Genomic DNA, 10,909 nt, shown 5'->3' with positions numbered 1-10,909 from the left:
GAAAAGAGGCTTTCTGGAGTTGATTTTAAATCTTTAGTTTACATATCATTTTATGAAATGTCCAAATGATTTTGAAAATAAAAACAAATATATATCATTTTTTCTTTTCTTTAAAATGGTTATTAATTTTAAATGTCAATACATTTTTTGTTAATTCCATCTTTATCTTATATAATATTTGTCTCCACTCTCAATTTTTTTACCCCACTATTAACTTAAATAATTTATTAGAAATTGATTTTCCAAGTGGAGGAAATTAGTTTCTGATAGGAGTAAAAATTATTCAACGATTTCCGCTTGTAGAAAATTTTTTCCAACAGGAGGAAAACGATTTCCGCTTAGAGGAAAAATTTTCCGCCTAGCGGAAAATTATCCATAGGCTTTAATTGATCTCCATATGGGATTTCCGACTAGAGGAAAAGTTTTCCGCCTAAAGGAAATATTTTCCGACAAGCGGAAAATTTTTTAGAATTTGCAATTGAGCTCGTAAGACGTTTGTGCATAATGGAATTCTAATAAATAAACATAGCACATTTTCTATAAGGTCAATTAGTTATTCTTTATATCAATAACACATCGTTATCTTTGTTAAATGAACATTATAAGCCACCATTATCTTTACAATTAAAAATCTAATATAATAAAGAATATGCATCTATAAACATGACAAAAGGAAAGAAAAATGCATCACCACCTAGCTCATATGCTTAGTTCTTTGTTGTAAGCCTCATATGCATACTTCTTCCTAAAGAACTCCATGTCATCTTGTGTGAATGTCACTGGTAACCTAGCATGTAAAAACTCAATGGTCTTGAGTGTAAACATGCCACAGTCACCACTACAAAATAATAATTATTATAACATATATTAGTATTATTAGAACCATATTCAATAGTTAATATTTATTGAACAAACATGTACGTATTAAGGGGCTTTACCCGTTACTTTACTAAAGGGAATTTTGTGCCAATTCACATGTAAACTCATCAACGGAGTCTACAAGATCCGACCACTGCTCATAAAAAGATGCAGACCATAGTAAATAAGGTAACATAATGCATAATTTCTAGAAATAAATTTCTTCCCTGTTTCGGTTGCCAGCCTTATATGAGTCATATACAGTCATACGACGCTCTTTCAAGTCCACGTGCCCTACCATCCAATGTATGTTGCGCTTGTTTAGTAGAATCAACAACTGTCAATACATTATAGGATTTCAGTTAGCACAACAAATAAAGGAAGGCACATGAATAAATAAATAGTTAACATTACACATTTTGGACATGTATATTGTACATGATTTACGCATTTCCATGGCTTCGACTCCTTCATTCGAATCCCCAATACATATTCTTGCATTGCATATGAGAAGTGGAACTTGGATGGATTGGTGAGGAACTTTCCATAACACTGCTCAATGTATACCTACAACAAAATAAATTATTAGTTACCTAAAATCACAATAGTCACATATAGGACACCTGACCTTTACTTACCTAAAATCCTCCATCTATCACCTCAAAACTAGGATCAAAAACATCAGGGAATCGATTGGCACGTACATGAAATAAGTAAGGCAGGACTTCCATATGCTGCATTGAAAGAAGAGTTAATTTTAAATTACATCCATGCAGTTGAACAACTATGTATGGAATTAATCAAATTATAAAATAAAAATCTTGATCGAAAAATACTTACATTGTGATTTAGCCACTTCTCACTGGTTATAAGCAACTGGAAAAAGTCTTTACCTGCAGATAAAATGTCCATATCAACCTTTGCTGCCCAACCGAACTTCATAAATTGGTCAAAAATTTTTACAAGTCACATGGGTATTGGTTTGTATGGGTCGAACTTCAAAGTAGAAGATGCACCGGGTAAAATGCGCTGTAGTTTTTTCCGCAAGCCTCCAACACTGTAAGGAGTTATAATAGTTGCTGCCACCTTCCTATCCCGCCTCCAAATATCTATACTTTGCTTAGCAGCTGCTACCTTTCTTACACGTCTTCCGGTAGGAAACTTTGATGGAGACACTTTCTCGATAATCGTAACACTTGGTCCTGCATCATCTACAATGGATGGACATGACTGTCTATCAACAGGGGTCGCATTGGGACCAAACTCTTCTTTATTTTCATCCCCTTCAACGTCCGCTTCCATCCCATCTCCTAACCCGTCAGCACCAACTCCCACTCGTTGGTGCTTCATTAACTTATCAAGCTTGGTCTCCAAACTTGCAAACTCTCTAAGCATGGCGATTCTTAAATCCTTAACGTCTTGCCGTACATTAGCCACTTCGCCTTCAAGTATAGTTAATCTCTCTCTCAAAGGTACCTAAAAGAAACAATAATGATTAGTACTTGCAATAATAAAAAAGATAAACATTCATACAATTTATTCAAACCTCATCATGGGATGGAGTCATTGGAGGTTAGGATGGAGTCAATGGTTTAACATGAACATGAGCAACAACTCCTGCAGTCGATAATGAAGGCTGGTCTGTCGGCTTATCTCCCATTCACCGCCTCCCTCCTTTACCCTTAATTTCCACATATGCCTCTTTTCGTTTCTTACTTCTTCCACTACTTGTAAGTGGAAGACCTTCATCTTTTTCATCATGACTTCCCTGTGGTGGCTTGTCTCAGATAGCAGGTGCAACATTGTATGGAGTAGTGTCATGATGTACATCCCATACAATTTTCCCAATATATGCATGCTCAAATTTGTTACATTCATTAAGCCATGAACGGGATACTGTAAAAGACAAAAGGGATTATTATCAAGTGATTATTAAGTAATACTAATATTACTGCAAATACTGCAAAAGTCTATAAATAATATTACTATGTTGGAATGTATATTTATATATATATATATATATATACATATAAGTGGAAGAATTCATATACTTACATCACGATGATCGAAGAGTTCAGTGGCCTTTTCAAATCTTGGCACTTGTGAAATATGCCAATTAAGAATTCGAGGGAATGCCATGTCCCGCAACTTCTTTCCAAATGCTTAACCTAACGAAGGAATTGTCTCAAAAACTCAAATATGTCAAACAATTAATTAATAATGAATAAGTAAAGAAATACACACCATAAATACAAGTGTAACAAACTTTAAATAATAGTGTAACAAACTTACCATGAAAGCCAAAGGAAACCCACAAAGACTATAACTCTTTGACTTGTTTAAAGCCGTGGACTCTCTATGCTCAAAAGCACTCTTCAACGATCTAATGGTGGTGGTATATGATAAAGTACCCCATGGATAGTTATTGAAGTACTTTAAATCGTCCACTATCTCCAAGTGGCCATGCTTTCTTTGCCTAGAAGAATTGTCTCTAGGAAATATAATAAAGCCAACTTCAATCTATCATCTTTAGCTTCATCATCGTCTTGACACTGTACGGTCATGAAATCTTCGGTTATTTCCGAGTTAGTGACCTTTCGCTTTCCACCAAAATATATGTCACTAATACGAGTAGAGATGTTAACCCGCCTATTGGGTTCGTAACCAAACCGTAGACCTGTAATTATGGTGAAGTCTCTCCGCGTAAATCTAGCACCACGCCCTCCAAAATTGAATACCATAGAATCTTTATCGTCGCAAACACACTGCCTATACAGCATGTTGTTGACGATGTGGCTACTAAATTGTATCTCGTTGGCCTTCAAAAAGTGGCCAAAACAGCTATCCTCGAACTTCTTTATTTGGGCTGGAGTCAACTTGAACTTAATATCCGACACAGCTTTCCAGAAGTTCGATCTACAATTAACCTTTGCCCTCGATAGCTCCAAGTCCCAAAACCTTCATTGGTAATCTAAATCCATTTATCTGCAAATCAAATACAACAAAGCATAATATATGGAGGAAACATTTTTTCCGACACGAGGAAAGCTTGGAGGAAAAATTTTCCACCTGGAGGAAAATGTTTTCCGCCAAGCGGAAAATTTTCCAGAACCTAAATGACATACACCTAACGGGATTTGTGCAAAAATATAATGAAAATGGCTAAAGAATCTTTTCGAACCAGCGCATATGTGGATTTAAAAGCTACAATATCTTCTATATATTAGTATACATTATACATTAGGCAACAAACCAACCATGGGCATGTGACATTGCTTTATAAGGATAACCTATGGTTCTAACACATATTAATTATTATGGTTTCACATTCAAACCTCCCATAAAATTCAACAAAAACACAACTTCATAATAGTTTTAATTTCACATTTCACATTCTAACCATGCAACACAAACACGTCCATCACACCAAATAACACAATATTATAAGCATGGCTTATAATGACAAATGTTCAAAATTGAGCAATTTATAAAGAGATGACTTATCATTTCTAAAATAATACATTATGGAAATTATCAACAATTCTGAAAAACTATTCAATACAGCACAAATAAAGGTTCTCAGATTAGATCACTTTATTTTAAAGCGAAATTAGTTTGCAACATTTTTTATGTTTTGTTCAAAGAAGCAACTTACATTAATGGGGGACAAACCGCCACCAATGCTTCTCTATCTATATTTATATATATATATATATCTCTTTCTCTATCTCTGTAAGTGTGTGTGTAATTTTCTCAGCAAACACTTATAAATCTAACAATCACAAATTTTGTGCTTCAATTTTCTGCTCGGTCCATCACTTACTCCTCTAATGCTAAAAAATATAGAAAATCAATATTAGCAACAAAAAAGAGATTGACAGTGTTTCAAAATTAATAATAACAACGAGTATATTGTTTTAGTTTCAGTAATGTCCATTTATTAAAATCCCCCAATACAAATAATAACAAAACAAAGAAAGAAAAAACCACATGCACACATGTGGATGGAACAAATTGCTTATACCAAAATGTAAACAACTTAAAGGTATGTACGTTTGAGCAAAATGCAGAGAAAAAGCAGAGTAAATGTCACATGCGTATAACAATCTATCTAGACTGTATATCATGCTATAACAAGCTTAGTAAATGTTGGCACAATCAGAAATACATGCTAAAGCTGCATCTTATGCAGAACTGTACATATAGCAATTTCTCAAGTCATAAACCGCAAGAACAAATAAGTTATGTTAAGACAATCACTTAACATTATTCAAATGCCAATCAAGTATGCTTTACCATTTTCATGGTCTTCTTTCTGGTCTAAATAACTAAGGCTTAACCAGGAAGTTTAATTAATTCAATAATAACATTATAACATTAGTAGAAGTATTCAAGCTTAAAGGAAGAGATATGTTTCAAAGCACTATACTAATTAATCATAAAACTTAAGAACATGACTCCTACTATAAGTGTCTTTAGCATCAAGGTCCTTTCAAAGAACAATAAACATGCTGAAAAACTAAGTGACCAACTAATAAGCCAACTTAAACAGCTAAAGTTGAATTGTGTTTATACCAGCAGTGTTTACAATGCAATCAGTAACTCTATAATCAAACAGAACTTAACTAAGTGACCAGCTAATAAGCCAACTTAAACAGTTAAAGTTGAATTGTGTTTATGCAATGTTTTCTCAATGTTTTTTTCAATCTTCCATCCACTATACTCCGTTAGCTCAGGCTTGTCAATTACTTAGTTTTTTCTTTTTCTTTTTCTTTTTTCTTTTAACTGGAGACTAAATTAAGAAATTATAAAAGCAAAACCGTGCATGGACTTAAGCCCGTTAGCTATATATATATTCAACATCTTTAATTCTCTAATGGTCAGATTTGCTATTTCCTACTTTTACTCTTGGCCCTTGCAAACTAGTGACAATGATAGCTCATAACAGCTAAAACCCCAATCTTAAAATCAACTGTTTTATAGACACAAAAACTAAATAAATAAAAGAAAAAAAAATAGAGGTTGAGCACTACTCTTTGTAAATTCATCATTTATATAAGAAAACGATATATATCAAATACAATAACAGAAAAAGATTTTCAAAAAAAAAAATGTGAATAAATTGATTGAGTAAAGCTTAAAGAATAAAAAATAATAGATGGCTTCTAATCAATTCAAAGGGTGGGTAGACCATATATATTGGTTTTGTTCTCTCATTCTGTATATATTGATCGAGTAAAGCTTGAAGAATGAAAGAGCAATCATATTCTTTTTCACCCCTTTGAAGAATTAATTAAAGTTTAAAGCATCTCATAAACATCTATAAATAAGGATAAAAAATAAACAAGGACATATCTTTGTATTGACCACTTAAATTCTGTTTTTCTTTATTCTTTTTTCTTTCCTTTGTTTCGTTTTTTATTCTTTTGTTAGCTCTTAATTAAGGGGAAAAAAAAAAATATATATATATATATATGGAAACAAAGAAGATTCTCATTCTAAAAAAAGAAGAAAGAAACCAGAGTTAATGTCCATTAAGGAAAGAAAACAGAGACTTAATTTAAAGTTGAAGATGTTAAGCAACAATGTACTTGAATGTGTACTTGAAGATTTTAAGCAAACAAGAAGAAGAAAAAAAATGTTAAAGTTGTTGGAAAGAAAAACATAGCGCACTGGTGCTTGCAATTGGGGCAACGGCTAGCCCCTGATGGTTATAGAGGACGTGAAAGAGTCTCAAAGAGATAGTAATCCCTACTAGTATTGACATAAAAAAGTTTGTGGTTGTAGAGGACGTAAAAGCAGGGATTTTAGCTCCTATATTTCCCAATAAAAAGAATAAATAAACAGTCACCCAAACATTTGCATTAAACAGTGACAGGTAGTTCAATGTAATCATGAAGAATATTTTACATTACAAACCTGCTGCAGCTTTTTCAAATTTGCAGAGATGACTTTTTTTTGCTTATGGTTCTTCACTTTTTCCTCATCACTCTCATCGTCATCCATAAGCAACTCAACAGATTATGCATTTCGTTCAAACCAGCTTTTCTGTGCATTTTCCTTTCGAAAACGAAAACAAAATTATAGTTTTTAATTTTTAAACATCAATCGAGCATCATGATATTGCAGAAATAACACTCACAAAACCCATGAAACCCATAGAACTCGATACTGCCGAAATTGAACAATTTGAAAGAAACAAATTTCACAATTTTGTTAACTAAACAGACTTACACGCAAGACTGGCAGTTGGGCAATTTTGTTCAATTCTTCTTAGTTGGGTTGGGCAGGTTCTATCAGAAATACTATACTTATACACAAGACTATCCCTCTTCCCGAAAGTCCCGAAAGTCCCGAAAGCTGTGCAGGTGCTGCTTTACAATGACGGACGGTCGCTGCGGCGCTACCTGTGGCTGCGGCAATGACTAGAGAGGTCAGAATATAGCGATTGACAACAACAATAGTGTGCTCTCCTTTGCCTCTGGGTGGCAATCGCAATCGTGATTTTTGAAAGGGAAACTGGAAAGGAAATCCTAGCTGCGTTTTGAAAACCAAAGAGAGCAAAAACAAAAAAAAAATAAAATAAAAGAAAAATGAAAAGAACAAAAGAAAAAAAACGTGTTTTGATGGAGAACAAAAACAAAAAATAAAAAAATAATAAAAAAAACTTAATGAAGGGTATTTTGGTCCAAATGAATTAAAAGTGAGCTAGATTTTTTTAAAAAAAAAAAATTTGCTATTCTTCAAAAATAAATTTGTAGGGTGCTAGTTTTCGAAAAAACGGTTTGTTAAAATTACAAAACCAGAAAATCTAAAATTTAAAATATCCATCACAACCGCGTCAATAGCCCAAACGAACCCCTCTTTTATTTTTTTTGTTTATAAAGCCCAAAAGAATCTGCATATAAATAACGGTAATTGGGTTTGCATAACATCTGGGTTGGAGCGGGCCGGTAGTCAGATCCAATGGTAATATCATTTGCAATTTGTGACCCAGTATTTTGTTTCCAAATTTCTACTTGTTTAGTAATTTTCTTTGGAGATGTTCTGCCTCATTTATATATATTTATAATTTGTCTAGGATTTAGTTCCTAATTAAGAATGATTTTTTTTTCCATGGATGATTTTTGTCCACTTAATTTGTAAACAAACAAATTTATCATATGTACTTGATTAATTTCTGATAATTAAAGTTGCAATAATGACACATGCACCAAAATAGTCACTAAATTTATTTACCAATGTGTATTAAATATTATTAAATAATACACTAATATTATCTAAATATTGAAAAAAATGAACTCTTAGATAAATAAGTAAATTAAAAAAAACCTAATTAAATATATTTCATCATTTGTCATATTTTTTATAAATAAATTTGATGAATATTTTGTTAATTTTAGCATTAATCTTTAAAGAATCCACATATTATTCTATAGATTTTTTTCCATTTTCTTTAATTTTTAAAATGTTTACCTATATGTTAACGCTGAAACTCAAAACATGTGCATGGATATATAATTATACATGGATTAGCTAGCTTAACGAAAGAGAATATAGGACTATTAAAAATAATTAGGATACATAGTATCCCTTCCCATGTAACGTCGAGCTTTTGGAAAAGATCATATTGAGCCATATAATATATATATATATATATATAGGTTCCAACTAGACCAAACGAACGTCATTACAATGCAAAGATAACTTTGCTAATTAAACTTATATACATAAGCAAAAATATTGTTTTCACCTACCTTTTCCAACATCGATCTCTGTTGCAACTGCTAGTTAGCTTTAGTTTATGCCATCGATAATTATAAAGGATAATAATCCTTAATATATTAATTACACAATCATATATAGACCATGCTGGCCAAAAATCATATATAAATACATATTATATAGGTAGGGACGTACATAGCAAGTTATGATGTCAGTTTCTTCCGAGTTCCACCATGTGACTCACCATCTGAATCGGAGTCGGAGGAGTCTTCTGGTTTGCCGGGGGGTGGTGGAGGAGGATTAATCACAATTGTAACATCAGGAATAAGACTTGGAATCAAACCAAGAGGACCAAAGCCAGGAGGACAACGACGACCCCGAGGACCCGGACCGCCCATGGAGCTCGAGGGACAAGATTACCGCGAGGAGGTTGGTTTCCCATATTCTCTCAATATATACAAATTGATCAAATATTAAATTTTGCTGCTACCTACATTTGCATATATGCATCAGCATGCTTATATATATATATATATATATATATAAGTAGTACTCTCAAAATTAAAGATTTATTTGGTTTCAATTTTCAAACCCCGTGTTATAGTGATTCTCTTCTCCATTGGACACAATTAACTTTATTCGTTTTCTGTCCTTTTTTTTTTTTTTTCCCATTTTGGATGGTAATAAACAAAATGATTCACTTGTGTATGATATATTCCTACTTTATATATACTTTATGCACATGCAAAAACGCTGGAGTTGGTCATGAGTTTCAAATGTTCCAATCCTATCTCATTCGATGACATGTAAATATAAGCTAATATTTTGTTGTTAGATTGAGTGGCATATATTCAATTTGTTATATTTTCAGTTCATTAACTAGTTTGAAGTCATTTTTTAAATTATAAATAATTTTTTGGTGAATCAAATTCTTGGGTTAGTGGAGTTATCTATTTTTCTTTCATATTAAAAAGTAGAGTTTAGTACTAAAATGTAACAAAAGTAGAATGCTCGATTCCCAAGAATATTGATTTTGATGTACATATATATTCGGAGAAAATCTTGTGTGAAAGGATGATTTTGTAACAAAAGTAGAATCCGATTTCCAACAATAGTGCGTTTGTTGTACATTTATATATTTGGAGAAAATCTTGTGTGAAAGGATGATTTTTTTATGCTAACTTAATTATTATATGCTAAGTTAACTTAGTTAATAATTATTTTATGAGCTATTTCATCCATAATCAATTGATTTTGTGTTGAAACTTTATTTAGGCTTGAGTGGGACTGCTTGTATTCTCACCATGAATGGAATGGTGATGGATCTGAATCGTAATGAAAGAAAATCAATCCACGAAACGATGTAACCTAAGTAAACAACCCCATTCATAACCATTTGGTTTTACATTGTAACCTCATTTTGTTTAGGCTCTTTCATTCATATATATAAATATATATTTATGATATTGAAAAAAAAGAAAAAAAAGTAAGTTTACGAATTTTTAAAATCAAATAAACTAATATGTTTCTTATAAATATGTATATATGTATGTATGTATGTATGTATATATATATATATATATATATATGAGAATATATATATATATATATATATATGAATTATATGATACCCTAGTCGAAGAAAACTACTTAGTTATGATCGCAATAATGCACGTGTCAAAGTATTTGATATTAGTCATAAGCCTTGAAGAAACAATGGAAAAATAAATCAATCCAGGAGAGAAAAAGTACGAGAACTAGCTAGGAAGCCGATATATATTTAATACGTTGAGGAACACATACACATATACATATATAATTATGATCGGCTTCTTATACTTTGTTACTAATTGTATCTATTTTTTACTTATTTGTTATTATATCTGGTTGTACATCCTTTGTATTACTAGGATAAGTATTAGTGTGTATATGTGTAGTTGTTAGACCTAAATTAGATTAATATCTTTCTTCCATTCAATGAATATGCACGCTTTTACGTTCACTCTGTTTCTCTCATAAAGCAGATATAGGAAGAGATAATTAAGCCAAGTTTGGAGCAGAGCATGAAGGTAATTAATTTTGGTAGTTGGTACGTATTTGCTTTGAAGCTTTACATATATGCTTGTACCAATATTGAAACGACTACTACTACGTACGTACGTTCATATGTGTGTACTTATACGTAGGAATGTAGCTTAAATTAAAGGAGAAACAGAAAGTCAATTAGCTAGGCGTGATATTATGATGTCCTAGTGATCTCCGCCGTGATGGAGTGGGCAAAAACAAAAGTGATGTCAGTATTCACAACCACTGCATGCAAATGTGC

At 32.1% G+C, this 10,909-nt stretch overlaps 1 protein-coding gene across 4 annotated transcripts; it reads right to left on the bottom strand.

The window, feature by feature from the left end:
• Nucleotides 1-549: 549 nt before the first annotated feature.
• On the bottom strand, nucleotides 550-9,130 carry LOC107433146 (uncharacterized). Of its 4 annotated transcripts, XR_009634720.1 has the most exons (11): nucleotides 8,779-9,130; nucleotides 7,093-7,395; nucleotides 6,778-6,918; nucleotides 3,151-3,843; nucleotides 2,914-3,026; nucleotides 2,405-2,754; nucleotides 1,699-2,334; nucleotides 1,497-1,592; nucleotides 1,297-1,425; nucleotides 939-1,195; nucleotides 550-838 (listed from the first exon to the last, which is right to left on the bottom strand). XR_009634720.1 is itself a non-coding variant. In XM_016044401.4 (7 exons), the coding sequence occupies exons 2-5, from the start codon at nucleotides 2,423-2,425 to the stop codon at nucleotides 1,497-1,499; spliced, it is 630 nt and encodes a 209-aa protein (XP_015899887.2). In that variant the 5' UTR covers nucleotides 2,426-2,754; nucleotides 2,914-3,116; the 3' UTR covers nucleotides 853-1,195; nucleotides 1,297-1,425. The 4 variants fall into 4 exon arrangements, 1 of the variants encoding a protein (XP_015899887.2); XR_009634718.1 differs by lacking the exon at nucleotides 550-838 and having other exon boundaries at nucleotides 853-1,195; nucleotides 8,779-9,129; XR_009634719.1 differs by lacking the exon at nucleotides 550-838 and having other exon boundaries at nucleotides 853-1,195; nucleotides 7,093-7,271; nucleotides 8,779-9,128.
• Nucleotides 9,131-10,909: the final 1,779 nt, after the last annotated feature.

This window comes from Ziziphus jujuba, chromosome 11 (assembly GCF_031755915.1).
Source record: "Ziziphus jujuba cultivar Dongzao chromosome 11, ASM3175591v1".
Taxonomy (NCBI): domain Eukaryota; kingdom Viridiplantae; phylum Streptophyta; class Magnoliopsida; order Rosales; family Rhamnaceae; genus Ziziphus; species Ziziphus jujuba.
This window is presented reverse-complemented; position numbering and strand designations above follow the sequence as displayed.

Coding starts and splice junctions, on each gene's coding strand:
- LOC107433146 (XM_016044401.4), bottom strand. CDS start 2,425: ATGACTCCATCCCATGATGAG. Junction 2,335..2,404: donor TGACTCCATCCCATGATGAG/GTTTGAATAAAT, acceptor TGTTTCTTTTAG/GTACCTTTGAGAGAGAGATT. Junction 1,593..1,698: donor AGAAGTGGCTAAATCACAAT/GTAAGTATTTTT, acceptor CTTTCAATGCAG/CATATGGAAGTCCTGCCTTA.